At 39.6% G+C, this 16,633-nt stretch overlaps 1 protein-coding gene across 4 annotated transcripts in view; it reads right to left on the bottom strand.

Moving 5' to 3' along the window:
• The window catches only part of ZMIZ1 (zinc finger MIZ-type containing 1), a 348,375-nt gene that overhangs the window by 117,323 nt on the left and 214,419 nt on the right, over positions 1–16,633 (bottom strand). For all 4 annotated transcript variants that reach the window (XM_032695347.1, XM_032695349.1, XM_032695346.1 and 1 more), the window contains exon 6: positions 9,722–9,827. In XM_032695347.1, coding sequence (XP_032551238.1) covers positions 9,722–9,827 — 106 coding nt within the window. The remainder of the gene's footprint in view (positions 1–9,721; positions 9,828–16,633) is intronic.

The following is a 16,633-nucleotide window of genomic DNA, read 5'->3' as shown; positions in this document are numbered from 1 at the left end:
GGTATCTGGCTTTTTGAGAACCACTAGGTCCACTCCAACAGTCCTACTGGGAGACAGCAACTGTCCATAAATTTCCAACAATTAACATCTCCCATCTCAGTTTAGATCAGTAGTGTGTAATTTTTCACGCTGAGACCATAGAGGTCTCTCTTGTTCTTTGCCTTAATTGAAATTGTATCTGTAGTAAATACTCTAAGTAATTTAATTTGGGTTTTTTTTTTATCATGGAAAGACAGTATCTTCCAGAGTGAGCAAGATTAATGTCTTTTGGGTCTGACCAGGCAATCATAGGGGAAAGTACCACACACAAAACAAATACCCTGCTTTGTACGCAGATGTTTAGTGTTCAATTTATCTCCTCAGGAGCAGCCCCTCTTCAGCCTTCTATTATTGAGTTAAAAGCCAAGTCACTAATACTTGCGTTTAAAACTGTTTAAATTCATGTTTCCTGTGACTACTTTCTTTAGAAGATGTACATTTTAAACTAGTGTGTGAACCTGAAACTAGGGATCAGTGTTTGTGTCTACAGGTTTGAATCTACAGAGGCCTAAGCAGGACTTTGGGAAACAACAGCACAGGCAGGCAGGATTTAAAAATCTGTAATTTTTTTCTATCCACTAAAATTAGTTGCTCCAGCACACTCTAAGTGCAAGCATTTCTCAAAGAAATAAGGAATATCTTGGAGGGGGTTCAATGAATCATTAGTTTGATCACATATTTCACAGAAGCTACCTTTCTGCACAAAATGTTACTCCTTTAAGTTTTGCTGAGAGTGAATCTTCAAAGTTGGGTAAACACTCAGTTCATACAAAACACAAAGAAACACTGGTTCATTGGACATAAGAAATACATATTCACAGCAACAAAACAGAGGTACAACCAAGATACCTACTGGACAGACAGGTAAGAATCAGAGATTTGCTTAGGACTGTGCAATATCCAGGCATCTCAACGCTTGATAATTCTTTTCCTTCCAGCACATTAGGAAATTCTATCTGTGAACCTCAGCCCCAGCAACAACTGCATCTATGGAGAGATCTTACAGGAGCACACACACTCACCAACATGGATCTGTTCCTTGGACTTGACATCCAGACTTTCCTAAAAGCCTGTTTTAAGTCATAGAAATTAGATCCAAACCCACCTAAGTTTCTACTTAGATTCACACCTTTTGGAGTTTATTACTGTTAAGATACAAAACTTCATTACTTCCTTTTATTGTTGTTGTATGAGTGAAATCTTATTTCTTCCATTTATTCCTTAAGTCAGGTGTTACTGATAACTGTTACAAAGCATGATTTAGCATATATAGAAGTGTAAGGAATAAATAAAGTCTGGATTTATTAGGATATTCACAGAAGTGTCTCACAATGAGACAGAAATATTGTTGCAGTTTTCATCAGACTACCAAAAAATACAAAGGGAGTTAATTACCTTGGCATCCAGAAAACCTGCAGAGGAAAGCAAATTTGATGGTTTTCTTTACATGTGTTATTGAAACTGAAGTAAACTGAGACAAAAACAATCCATAAAATGGAAACAATCCAGAAGCCTTATCAAACATGAATATACTAACTTCTACTGAAGTTCTTGGAAAAACAGCATATATTATAAGGAACAATACTGCATTTGTTTTGGGAACTTAATACTTAATAGCTCTCTTCAAATCCATTTACTTTTATTCTGTGGTCTTTCTTCTTGAATCCCCTTTTATGAAAGGCATAGACTAATACGAAGTAGAACTATCTACAATGATGAAACCTTATGATTCTTTGATTATTCTCTAACTCATATTTAAATGAATGTATTGCATCACATAGCACTTAGGTAAATACCTTTCTCTCAGCACCCTTTAACAGCTGTACTTTAACACAAGCATTAGAAAAGATGAAACGCAAATTTCTCTTTAAAAAGAGAGATACTACCTATAACATCTTGTCCACTAAGCAGTGTGTTTCACAGGATGTTGTGTCTAGAGTATTCGGAGCAAGAACTTTTCTTAACAGGCTGACTCCATGCTGCAGACAAGCCTGCAGGAGTTAGGAACGGATCTGAAATTTTAAGCAGTGGAATCTCATTTGTGTTTAGGAAGTGAACTTGCTGTCCTGGAGCTTGATCTGATCTGTTCATACAGTTTATGCTTTCGTTGTTCAGCCCTCCAGCAAAAAAGCTACCAAACCCCGTGGAAGTTGCTATGTTACTGTTCTCATAGCTGGACTCCTTGTGAACTTCTCTGAATGCCTCCAAGACACACAGGTTGCTAAGACAGCACTGGCAGTGAGGTACATTTGGATGCACTGCAGCATAGGTTCAGGACTGATCGCTGTAAGCTGAGAAAAGGTAACTTGTAAAGGGCAAATGCCATTCTAAGAGTTTGCTTTCTTCTCTCCCATGAATATATGTATGCTTACACAGCTGCCTCCCCTCTTACTCTTCATTTGTGACTTACCTCATGTCCAGAGGGACAGGTAATTTACTCAAAATAACAACAGAAAATATCATAATTCACACAGAGACCAAGCTTTAAGCTGTCTCTATCATCAGATCTCCTGTTGCTCTCAACACATATGGGATCCCTGAAGCAGAAGACAGAAAACACTGACAGAGATCAACAGAAATCTCTGCAGAATGTCAGTTCCAGTCCAAGTGAAAGTGTGTTGCGCACTTCTAGGAAAAGATTCTTCCCAGGAATTGCATGATGAGTTAATGCACTATACATTCAAATCCGCAAAGAGAGCATTCACGTAAGTACCAGCCTCACAAAAATCCAAGGTACAAACTAAGAAAACAGCAGAACAGGCTTGTTGCTATAGTTGAGTGTCTGCAATTTTCCTAAGTGCTCCAGTAAAGACATTAGTGCAAAAATGTTCCAACCTGGCAACAATTTTACTGCGACATCTCTCAAAGTCGGAACTGGTACCATGGTAACAAGGACCCAGTCAAATGTCAAAAAGAACAGGCCAGATACACCACCTGGTATTTTGACCAGACAGAATGAAGAAGCAGCAGCTCAGCCACGCAACATCCCTTATAAACATAGGTGTTCAATGTACAGCAGAACAGTGAATGCCAAAAAGGGAATTTCCATTCCAGCAAAATAATACCCATGACATATATCAATCTGTCATGAAGTCCTCAAACTCGTAATACAGATGAAGAGGAATTGCAAAGCCAAGAATAATGAAAATCTAACACAAGTATGATCATGTTTCCCATGAGTAGAAGACAGACCAAACGCATCAGGAGCAAACATCCTGGAGGGAACAGGAACAGCTCGAACAAGTAAGGCCTAGTGGGGAAAAGCATCTCATTTTGCAGGCTCTTCAGATGCTCCATCTCAAGATGTTTGAGAGCTGACTACAAACAAGTCTGCCATATGCAAAGCCAACCTAAGAGGCTCAAGGTACAGGATACCATTTTCCAAACTGCAGGTTTTTAGAGTTTTGTTCTGAGTAAACTCATGGGCAAGAAAAATGGGCAAAGCCTTTCTGCCTTTTCTGCAGACAATATAAATGTGGCTGTCGCAGAGTACAGACATGAATTAATGCTGCTTGCCACTAAACAGCAGTACTGACTGTGCTTCCCTTTGGTCAAGGGAAGTTGCCAACTTCATTAACAGAAACTAACGAAACTAACCTCATAATCTAAATGAATTATGAATTAATTACTCATTCATTTGTAGTATCCACACTATAAATCTTTAGGAAAGACTTAGTTGCGAAAAAGGTGTATCCTGCCAGTATATGTTCCAGAACAGAATTATTTCATCTGTACAACAACAAAGCGTAAGTACCCAGCTGAAACCATGGCTCCACTGCACTGAATATCTACCTACAGGGGAAGAGGTAGTTTCTGTACTGCAGGATACTGAATTTAATTAAACCACATAAATAAAAGTGAGATGGAAGGTGTATTATTATCCTTGCTTCAAAAATATAAAACTACAAAACAGAGAGCAAAGCAGACAAGGGCACACAGTGAGAATCTGTGCCAACAGCTGGGAAGTGAACCTAGAGATCACCTGAAATGCACTCAGTCTTCAGCATCAAAAGCTGTTTCAGAAGGTAACAGCTAAAAGAAAATAATGCCTTTATTTTAATGAGGAGTGTCAAGTGGACAGTTTCAGGATATCGACTCTATGTAGCAATGAATCAGACATCTGCATGGATATGTAGTGAGAATTTAGGACTACACAGACAAAAGGTTCTTAACCAGCTTCCAGCTACATCAAGAACCACAATACACAATTTCATACACTGAGTTTTATCTTTAAAAAGGCAGTTTGACTTTTCCATTTGCCTTTACTCTGCTCCATCCCTCTCCAGTGTCACTCTAACTGAAAACATTTTTCAAATGCCACTGCCCTAATAATTCTGAATTCCCCCCTTATTTATTTTATTCAATTTACACCTATATGTTTTGTGCCAACACTGCACTTCAGTAGCTTCACAGCTCTTCTTGTTCATAAGTTATTTGTTAGTATTTACATACATTTCATAACTCTGCTCAGCTTTCATTTCATGAACAACCCAAGCCAACATTTTCTACTCTGCTCTCATTCTTATCAGCCACCTTCCCAAGTACAGATACAGCATTTGTATTTCTTCTCCAGTCATATAAGACCATTTTGACTCGACCGATTTGCTGAAAACCTTTGGTGTGAGGTACGAGACTGACAGTTCATATGCTATTTCTTTCCAAATGAAGGCATGTCCATCATTTGGTCCCTTCAAGCTGGAGGGATCCCTTCAGCCCCGGCTGGAGTAATTTCCATTGAATACTGGCAATCCTTTTAGCTGACTCCTTTTGCCTTGTCTCCACAGATAATGTGAGCATTATTAATGGAAACTTAGGCAAAGTGTTAATCTAGCCTTGTGGTCCCCCATAATCTATAGGTTATCCTTACTTTCTACCTGATCTTCATTCACATTGCAGAGTAATTTCTCATTTTATACAGTTTCTTGAAGTTTGATTTGATAATACACCAAAATACTCTTTGCCCAATCTGGACTATTGCTTTGAAAATTTACCCTGATCAGGACATACCTTAGGTCTCAGTACCTTGTCCAGTAATGTTCTAACACCACCATTTGCAAGTACTCTCAATTACATATACCTTTGTTAGCCCAGGGTCCAATTTATTCACAGCTTTGGTATCATACTCATTAAGAAGAGGTCTATTATATTAGGATATAATGATTAAAGCTAAAAAAATAAACAAAACAATGTAAAATCCTGAAACACCATGAAGCTTTAGTTTATGCTTCATATTAAGTATATTTGTATGCTTCAAGGTTATTTGGTAATATTGCTCTTGAAAAGTAAAATCAGAAGCACACCAAGCAGAGTCTAAGGGGCTGAAAACAAAGCAATATCAAAAAGGGTTGCTATTTCTGCTATCGAACAGCCAACACTTAGCTGCCCATCTAAGCTATCACAGCGTTTGTTTGCTGTAGATTCTCAGTGATTGCTGAAGTACCTTTTCTGCACAGTTCTGCCCTCAGGCTCCTGCCTCCCTCTCTCTCTTTACAGAGATACTGAACACTGTCCTTTTCTGACAAAGCTCCCTGTATGATCTCATCCTGTCGTCCCCTTGTCTGGCCTCAGCTTGGCCTCCTGACAAAAGCAAAAGTAGAAAAGTAGCTACAAGAGCAATGAACTTCAGTAGCTCGATAAAGTATTTTTTCAAAAAAGTATTTCAGAGCAGAAAATTGTTCCCTTTCTCTCTTCCTTCACCGCCCCTCCCTTTTTTTTTTTTTTTAATAAACACTTTAATCGGTGAACTCTATTTTTGTGAATAGGAGACCTTAAAATAAAGCTACCAAATTATTTAAAATCTTCTACAGGAAGGACAAAAGCAGGAGATATGCTCAGAAAAGGCCCAAGCAAGCACTATTCAGAAAGAAAGTCTTCAGGTTTAAGGAAGAAAAAATGGAATACACAAAGAGCCATGCACTCACATACTAAGAGCAACTCGGGTTACTGCGGTATGAAAGCAAATGAGCAGGCAGGCAGCCAATCTGCTGGGCCATCCCCTATAGGTGTCACAACAAGGCAAAGGAATTTGCAGTGGAAGGTCTGGGGAGCAGCTGTCACCGAAAGAGACACATATATTTTAAAGGCTTTGTCATTTGTCTTCAGGGTGGGAAATGCTGTATTTGACCTCCTGCTGAGGCAGCAGCCCGGTTGCAGCAGCATGGGCCAGGAGAATAAAAGGCAGCAGCTATTATTTCAGGTACAAACACCAGAAAGCAGAGACAAAAGGTACAGTCATTAAATCATCATTTCTATTTAAAAACATACACGACAACTTTTTAATACTTTTCATGCTGCATGAGCCTCCCCTCCAGGCATTCTCCAAAACAATTTGTATTAGCTAATTATTAACCATCTCAGTGGCCAAGTAAAACAAGACTAAAAAGCACAACATCAAACATTGCCTTGGCAACACCAAATGGTCCCAGTCCCGGATGGGAGAAGCTGAGGAACTGACAGCTCTTGGTCTGTTCCCCTGAGTTCCCCCAGCTGAGGCAGTGCCACCTGAAAAGGTTGCTGCCCCACCTGGCTCCAGCCTCACATCTCCCTCTGCTTCCCTCATGTTTGCCTGTACTCTGATCTGCCATCTGCACCTCCTGTAATCACTCCCCAACCTCTTCAGCGTAGCAGGGAGAGGGAGCTACCACCAAACCGGCAGAGATGAAACATCGTGGGGCCGTTTGCATGAACCAAGGGTGTGGATTTCCCATAGAGCTGAGACAATTTGGCAGCTGGCTGTTCTGCCCTCTAGCCTCAGGCTCCAGCCCTTTTCCATTACGGATAAGAGATCCTCAGGCACTGCCACAGGGACCCTCACTCTCCTGTGGCCCTGCAGGGAAACAGCTCAGGGAGCCAGTCAAACAGAACAGAAGCCATACCAGCAAAACCTCTTCTGCCAGTACCGGTCCCTGAGCAAGCTTAGGGTGGGAATTGCTGGAGAACAGGAGCAAGACTACTGACTGCACTGGTTCAGCTGTTTCTGCAAACCAGGAGACCTGACAGACATGAGGCTCGGGTGGTCCACCTGCTCCACACAGTAGAGCTGCAAAACCTGCCAGCCACCATTCCCAGGCCACTCCAGGCTCCCAGCCTGCAGGACATCAGTCAACAAGCCTTGTCCTAGGCTATAAAGAGGTAGTAATAGTGGATGGCCCTTGAAAGGATTTGGGGCAATTATTTTCCCCAGTGTTCACCTACTCAAATGTGTTTTAATTAGAAAACGTTTTTTTCTCCTCACATTTCAGAATGTCAGACACTAAACAAGATGGATTAAAAATGTTTCCAGAGTGATCCCGGTGGCAGCATTAAATTCATACTTGGTGGAATGAATTCAAACCGTTGTAAATTCCCCTTAAGCCTAGAGGAAGGGAAAAACAAATGCTTATTCATTAAAATTAATGCCATTTGATATCTACATCAGGGGACTTCTGTAGGAAAGTGACTGGAAGAATTGTTGAAGGTGTCTTTCAACAGATGTAACAGAAAACAGAATGAGTTACTCAAAACAACCTGCAAGCATCCCTGACAACAACTTAAGCAAATCACGAAAGACAGCTTTAAGTGATCCACACTGTTTGCAAAAAAACCACAAAGGACAATCAACATTTTTACAAAAATTTAATGAGAGAGCAGAACCACTGCTACATTAGAAAACAGAAAATGTTAATGCACTCAGATGTGGAAATTAACTCTTTAAAAAAATCCATGTGTTCTGAAACGACCTCACATTTTTAACCCTTGTCTGTCCGTCTTTCAAGCTGCCCATTCAGTGATGTAGCTCTCATAGATTGCACGTGAATGTGACATCCTTAGAGTAGGAGATATATGTGGCATTTCACAAAATATGTTATGGTATGCCCTAAGACATGAGTATTTAACACAGACAATAAGAGCACGAAAAACATGGTGAAGGTGGGCATGATAAATTCTCTGCAATAACTGGTGAAACAACTGTATACACAGTAAAACTTAAGTACTTATGAAACCAAATATTTAAGATCATTGAAAATAAATTATTGTATATGCAAATAGGAAATAGGAAGAAAAGCACAGGACTGAGAAGGATTTTAGAATATACTGAGAGAAGAGCAAATGATTTACCAGCTTTCCCAGTATCGTATCAATTAACAATGGAAAGACTGCACCCTGTACAGACTGCTAGGGTAATGAGTTGAAAAAAAAAAAGCATATATTCCTAAAAAAGCAATTATTGGCAGAAATCAAACACTGACACTGGGCTTTTGTAGGACATGACTGACCAGCACTTTTCAAGATTACCCCCTCATGCGAGCCCTAAAGGAAAAGGACTACAACATGAAAAGATACAGAGACTCACAACCTCACCTTCACCAACACACTGATAAAAAGACATGTCAGGAAGAATTAGTAAGATGGGAGGAATAGCTATATTTTTAAAAAAATTTTGAAAAGTTTGAATATATCACACAATGCACTCATAGATGGAGAGTCTCACTTGACAAGCATTTTTTGAAAAAACCCCAAACAACCAACAACAGATGTGATCGCTAGCTAATGGATAAACTTAATAGAAATTCAGAAGAAAGGGAGACTGTGCCTGGTCAACACAATGTTTTATCCTCCACACAGTTTTTCCGGATGAAAATCAGACAGTTTATTCAACATTTAGTAAGATTAATGATCCCTTCCCATACAAGAAAATAAAACAGTAAGTCCAGTGAACATGCTTTGATGTGAAAGCCACTTTTGCACGAGGAACTGCTTAGAACACTTAGGACAAAAGGCAGCCATGAGTAAAGATAAAAAGAACATGAAAAGAAATGTTAACACCCAACCAGTTGGCTACAAATCACAGTTTTGGAAGAAGGTAACCTTTCCTGATGTTCTAAAATGGGGACTGCATACCAGTTTAGTACTAAGCAGAAAAGTTATCCATGCTCAGTCTGGAATGGAACAATTATCTTCCTGTTTTCCAAGCCAGTGCACATTATGTTGACATTCATCAGCTAAGAAAAGGAGAACCAGAATTAAATGCTCCAGTTAAATTGAACATGTGAGCAGCAGAAAGACCCTCAAGTGCGTTTTCTGCTTTTACTATAGAGGAGCAATGGCAATACATCATGATCAAATATTGCTACTTGATCAGATCCCTGTAACAGATTATTGCTGTAAAATACTGGAAAAATGGCTACTTAATACTACACCAATAGCACTGCTAACTACTCTTGGCTCAAAATCCTACAGCTAATGACTAGATGTACGAGAAACCATGCTATTTATTTGCACAGACATATAAAGTCAAGGAACTACTTGCAATAGATATATCAGAAGTGCAGAATGAATGTGAAAGATTTAGAGGTTGACACATGACAGAAAATCAATGGTTTACCAAGATGGAGGGGTCTGAGTGTGTTCATTCCCACCACAAAATTACTGAACATCCGTGCTTCTGGAAGCAACATTTCATCCATAAGATCAAACAGGGCAGTGAACAGCACCAGTTGGGGAAAACATGAATTTCCAAAGTCATGTCTCCTCAGAAGAGCATGTCATCAAAATGGTAAAAGCAACAGCACTATTACCACCAAACATGTGTTTGCTTTTGGTTTTGTTTTTTTTTGAAGAACGCAAGACAGTTGCAGGTAGCACTTATTCAGAATATGGCCATCCAAGACTCAATAATACACCAAAAAAAGGCTTTTCCTACCAGCTGATTTTGGAGTGAATTTGTCCCTGTTGGCTGCACATACTGCCAGTAGCCTGTATCCAAGGTCCAAGTCAAATCCTTGCTGAGCTGCCACTCGACTAACCACCTGCAGAGGGAAAGAGAGAAAGCTTCATTAGGGGTTACTTGAGTTCTTTGCAAGGTTACATCAACCTGCTTATCAGCACTCATGTTAGACAACAGAATCTGCTGCAAGAGCCACAGTACAAACATGGTTTGAGGCACTGCTGTCCAGTAGTTTCCAAAGCAAGCACAGCAAACTGAACACAGGAGTATTCTGATGATCCAGTTATTTGACCACTCGCCAGAAGAAGGGCCTGGTACTTCCGTGAAAGTTGGAGAGACAAAGCCAGAAGAAATAATGCAAGAGCAATGTATGTAAAGATTGTACAGAATGCATTTTACTGTACTTGAGACTTGAGGATGAGAAATCCCTCGGTCTCTGTCTCTGTTTTACAGTTCCTGGCCCTGTTCTCAAGGGCAGTGCCCAGGTCCTTTAGGTCAAAATGCCCTCTCCACACTGATGGATAGTGTTCTCCCACGCCCTGATCAGTGTCACAGTTGCTGCATTTCAACAATACCATATTGGGAAGCACATTTACTACAGTTTTAGAATAAACAGGCCCGTGAAAGAAGCATTTGCCAAACACATTAAATTAGGGAAAGACGATTTTGTTGTTGTTGTTGACTGATCTAGAAGAACTGGCAAAACTAGGCAAATCAAAGGCTGGAGTTAAGGATGAAAAGCAGTCAACTATTTCTCCAAGCCAGCAACTCAGCCATCGGCCAAGAACGTATCCTCATGAAAATCTGCACAGTACAAACACAATACCACAGCCCTTCTGCCAAATGATGCTGAAGTTATACACAGCAGAGCTTTTCTATTGCCTTCCAGTGGCACAGGATGACTTCAGACTCAGAGGTACAGATAAAACAGATTATTCTTAACATTGCCATTATTTCTTTGCATTGAAAAAATAGTCAAGGAACTGCACAAGAAACAGAATACCATTTCCTTGTGTGAAGCAAAAGAAAGCTCCTATCCTTAACAGTTTACAATACGAGAAAATATCCTTTTGCCACCCCTATCTTCATCTGAAAGCCTCTTTCTTAATTAATGACACTGCAACTATCTGTGTCCAGACCTGTATCCCAGCAAAAAGCCACAGTATAGCACAGAGTGAAGAATTAACATATATGATAATCTACAAACATGATTTTGAACTTCTTCCAATATGTACTTTTCTAATTTAGAATTAAGAACCAAATATATTTCTTAAAAAAGTATTAGCATGAAATGAAGTTCCAAGGTAGATTTTTTTGTTGTTTCTCTTGCTCCTATTACTTTAGAAATTACACATTCACAAGACTCTATCAGGTGGGAGTGTCCCCTCCCTAAATTTAACCCTCTCAACTTCAAAACTGAGTAGAGAGCTTCAGGGAAAAGAAATGAGAATTGAGGATAATTGGTAAAATAATACACAACCCTAGAACACATCTATTGTTTTATCTCATTTCTTTACAATTACAACTTCATGTTTGAGCGAGAAAAAATAAAAAAAAAGGTAAAAGAAATAATGCAATTATTTTTGATAAACAAAAAAATAGTTCCAACTAGGCAGATCAGCCTTTAATCCTTTACACCCAAAAGTCTGGCTGTTGTTAATACCATGGCTAAGACTGTGGGTCCAAACTTGCAAAAATAAGATTAAAAAAAACCCAAAACAACAAGTGTTCACAAGAAAAAAAATGAGAGCAGAACAAGATATCTCATGTTTCATGCTAAATTAGCAACAGGAGTGAAGACTGGTGGGCTGCCATAAAATCTGGAAGACACTTACATAACTTGGAAATGTAACTGTTCCCCTTTCCTTCCAATATCACCATATTTCAGCTACCAACAAGTAGATATTAGGGGAGGCATGAGTAGACAGCAGACAAAAAGCTCTTCTAAAAAACCATCTTGTAAAAGGCTCCTGAGAACAATGTCTCATTAATGTGCAAACATTAATTAAACTCCTTTAGCCATCATCTACTGTACCATCACAGGGGAACAAGTTTCAGAGTGCCAATCAGGTCTGTAAAACAACACAGAAAGGGCCCTCCCATTTTCTGTTTTTAAAAAGCACATAATCACTAAACTATTTCTTTTGAAACTGGATGGGAATGAGGGCAGATACACCTGATAATCAGTGAGCACACAGTAACTTAGGAAATGCATTGCCTGTTTATATGCTCGATTCATTTTAAAACATGAAGCCACAAATACTGAGACCCTCCCAGCCAGAGGCCAAATCACCACTTTCATCTGAAATCTTGCTAATTATGGAAAAAATTCTACTAGGTAACTCAGGAACTACAGAGAACTGTAGAAACCACAAAAGCCAATATCTGCTTGCAATGTCTTCACTGAATAGGCTGCAAAGCCTTGGTCAGTCTGAGTCCTAACCACAGGCTGAGGCCTTTTACACTCCATTTCTCATGAGTTTCCTTAATTTCCCGCACCTGAGGAAGCAGTGCTGTGTGACTCAGTGTGGCAGAAAGCAGAGCTTCTGGGTGCCAGGGGGCACAGCCCAGGGCTGAGTGCACTGATGGCCATGGCATGGCCTGTGAACACCCACCTTGGAGAGGGTGCAGCTGGACCCCAGCAAGCACTGCAGAAGACTAAGCATGAAAAGGTGGAATCTGAACTTGTGAGTATACAGAAGTCACCCAGTCAAACTATTGCTCTACTTTTTCAAGCAAAGTGCGAGGCAAAACAAATTGCAAATTCATTTTAGCCAAAAAAAAAAAAAGGTAAAAAAAAAATCTAAATTTGAAAGAAAGTGCTTCCACTGACAAACTGCAAAAACACTCCTTCTTCCTCTCAAAAGAACAACAAAACCCACAGATACTTAATAGAAAGCAGACGTTTCTAATAAAATTTCCATTTTGCCAAGAGTCATTTTCCACCTAAATTTTTCTTCTGTGCAGTCTGCAGAAATGCTCTATAAAATGAACTGGTGGATCCGAGCTCAAGAGGGCTTTCTCTGGTCCCTTCTCCCTCAGCTCTTGGCTTTTGCACACCATTCCTCAGCGATCTCCTTGGTCAACATGAATAGGGCAGTGTACGTTTATTTCCAGTTTCTTTACAGGCTTACAAATTCTTGCATTAACCATAATGAAAGTTTAAAGTTTTTCTTTCAATTGTGACAGCTAAAGACTTCCTTTTATTTCAACATTAAAGTTAATGGAACAGATCATATATCCTCCAAGGATCATGTTCCAGGTTGTCCACAATTGAAGTCAGATACTGCTCACTTGGTACTTTACTTGTAAGGCTTTCCTCCAGTGAACCTGTATGCAAGGGACCTCCTGGCCTTTTAAATAAACACTGAGAATCCTCAGAAACAAGATGACAAATGCGTCATAGGTGCATGATCCAGAACACACAAAGAACTAGCTACAAGACATTTGGTAAGTTTAATATATTCAGGTCAGCAGACCCTGATGAAATTTACCTTAGAAGGCCTCAAAGGAACTAGCCTGGGCAAACCTTGTAACTGCTAATGATTATCTTCAGAAATTCATTCAAGACACAGACCTTGAGGGCACATCACGTCTCTGGTTTTAAGACAGTAAAAGGTTAATCTCAGAAAGTACAGGTATCCAAACAGATAAAAACGATAGATATTATTAAACAAATATTAGGTAATACAGGACATCGTCATGAATCCATCAGCACTGTGAAGTTTCCTTCTTTGACAAGTTAACATATCTTAACTCTAATATGCCTTTTGACATTGCCCTATATAAAACACTGCTGTAACAAAGGAACATAGCCCAGATGACAGTAGTATAAATTTTATTCTACTTATTATTAATTAATAGTCCTCTGTCAATTCATAACTTGTCCTGGTTACAGGTAAGTTCTATGTATTCAGTCCTGACTTGGACAATGAAGCAGAGTAAACTGCAAAACCTCTAAATGGTTTTTCAGGCAGAAAAGTCTGCAAACACTTAAGAGGACAGGGTAAGAATTCAAAATAATACTTATAAACTGGAAAAATGTTCCAAAAACCAGACCAAAGACATATATGAAATACTATAGATAGGAAAGAAAAATCAAACGTCCAAACAGAAAATTAGGAGCAGATATTCATCTGGTCAGTGTACATGTGACTTAGGATAAACACTGGGAAAATGCCCGAGGTATTAAGGATCATCAAGCACCAGAATGAGCTACCTATCAATCCCTGGATTTTGGAAGGTAAGGGGATTTACAGCAGACCAGACAGTACCTAAATTGCATTCCAGCTTGGAGAAAAAGAGTAGACAGCAGGCTCCCTTAGGTCCGTCCCAAGCCAAACCTGACACCTGCTGCTGACTGGAGCCATGCACCTCAGTCTGAATCCTGGCCCAGGAATCCTACCCCGTTTGAAACCTCCTGTGATTTTGATCTTACTCAGGTAATGGTGCTGATCAGATGGAATCAAAGCAACACAGTTTCAATAACCCATTAAACATAACAGCTAAGTGATGTGGTACCACTTGCAAACCTATTAAGTCCTTCTCTAACTGCAAATTCAAATTGAGCACACCAGCAAAAATTCAGACAAAATGCAGCTGGCACCACGTGTTCAACCATGACTTCATTCTGCAATGCTGTAAGCATGTATCTTTGTCGACCTAAGCATACCTAACATAAAATTCCATTGAAAAGTAGTGCATTAAAAAAAAATAACTGACATAGTTGCCAGTACCACAATCATAAATTGAGATCATCATTCTTTACCATGACTGAGAGAGGAGCTTGGCCAGCTCAAGGTTCAACACTTAATATTTCTCTATGCTATATTACAATAACATTTCAGACAGTTAGATCTTAGGAAAGTTAGCCTATTTCCTAAGCACACTTGTAACACCTAGCTTTTATTTAAACTTAGATAGGGCACTGGTAACTATTTCAACCTATGTCTTTAAAGGAACATATACCTTATTTGCAAATAAACATTGCTATAACACCAACTGTCAATAAGAAAAACAGATCACCCCAAACCTCTGAAAACTTTAATCTGAATAATTCAGATAAACAGCATTTATAAAGGAGACATTGCATTCACTGCCTGTGACACAGCTCTGCTGCGTTCCAGATGTCTGAACTCTCAGGGACATTGACAGCGAGAAGAAAATGATGAGAGTGAGGTTTTAATTACACAAAAAGCAAATAAATTCAGCTACCAACATATTTTCTTTCTGCTGAATTTACCTACAATATTTCTCCCTTCTCTTTTTTCGCCATGGTAAGCTCCATTCCTGGCCCTGCTTGTCATCACACTACAAAGTACTAGAACAATGTACCTCTCAACCTAACAGGCCTGTTAATCAAGAGAGCTATATGACTGCTTATTTCTAAACTCCCTTCCCATTATGTTGCACTTTCAATGAATCTCTTAACTAGCAGCAGTCAAGAGCACCCCCCCCTGCTGGCATCAGAATGAATTTTACGAATTCAATTTGCTGGTTGCTCAAAACTAAAAATGCCAGCTGATTGCTAGTTCAGACGGCTCCGTGTTCAGCCACTTGTGCACACTTGAAATTATCTGAATGCAGTTTGAAGACTACAGCAGAAATTTTGTAATTAGAATTCTGCAATGTAGATGGTAATTTTTCCCCCTCAGTAACACACAAAGATCAGATAAACAGGAGGCAAATTGAGGAATTTCGCAACATGAAGAGCTATCTGCCTCAAACAGAAAAAAAATAAAAGGGTGGGAAAAGGAGGAAGAAATCTGTGATCTGAAGTCCTGATCTGATGAGACTCTTACACTCCAGTTGCAGAAGGGCTGCCTCAACAATACAGATAGTCAAAGCAAGTCAGGGAAGTTATATATCATTAAGTAGTTTCTTGCCTTTGATGCCTGAAAACAGACATTAAGTAGGTTCTGAAAATGTAAGAGACTTTACGGAGGCCTTGTATTCAAACTATGGTTTTCTTAAAATCTATTTCCCACCCCATTAGGTGGATAAGAATCACATTTTCAAAATAAAATAAACCAGTATGCCTGCCATGTACTTCTTGACACTTCCTGCAACAGTGACATAAATCATGCAGAATAGGGGTATCTCCTCCTCCTTTACATCCTCTTCCCCTCCTCTGCATGTCTCTAGCAACCATAAACATCAAAGAGAAGGTCACTATACGCAACCCTCTCCATCTGAAATTTTTCCCAGAGGAAAAGAGGGAGGGATTGTGCTTTAATTAAGCCAGCTGATCACTGGGTCACTGCAATACTGTTGCCACCTGAGTCCTGGCACACTTTGAACAATGATTTGCATGAAGCATACAGTGGCCATAGGAAGAAAATGATAAGGGAATTCCAAAAGCATTTTACTTTGGATAGCAGCACATCTCAAACAAATATTTTAGGGCTGTAAAATAATCCATTGCTTGACTAACAAAATTAAGGTAAAAGCGCTTTAGATCACCATGAGGTCATAGGACAACGAACAATACTGAGTGAGCTATTTGGTAGCACTATGAGCTGCTCTGAAGCAGAGTGTTCCGTGCCTGCTGGTTGTACTCTGATGGTACAGCACGTACACAGCCCTGGCGTGCTGTGATGCACTGCAAACACAAAGCTGTGTGCTCGACAGATGCATGGAGAGGATGACGGAAACAGACTTTCTTCCACGTGAACTTTCTGCTCTGGAAGCCTTGGATACAAAGACTAAATGCAATATTTCCGGGGCTCTCGTGGGCACTGCAACCTCCCATTTTCTGGGTAGAGAGATGCTGAACCAACTCTTCCATCTGTAATTACACACGTTCAGATCTCAATCTGATTTGAAATCTGATTTTTTGAATGTCACATGTTGATTTTTCATTACAGACTTTTCTGCATTAAACAGAAT

This window comes from Chiroxiphia lanceolata, chromosome 8 (assembly GCF_009829145.1).
Source record: "Chiroxiphia lanceolata isolate bChiLan1 chromosome 8, bChiLan1.pri, whole genome shotgun sequence".
Taxonomy (NCBI): domain Eukaryota; kingdom Metazoa; phylum Chordata; class Aves; order Passeriformes; family Pipridae; genus Chiroxiphia; species Chiroxiphia lanceolata.
The sequence above is the reverse complement of the archived record's forward strand: the minus strand, read 5'-3'. Positions and strand labels throughout refer to the sequence as shown.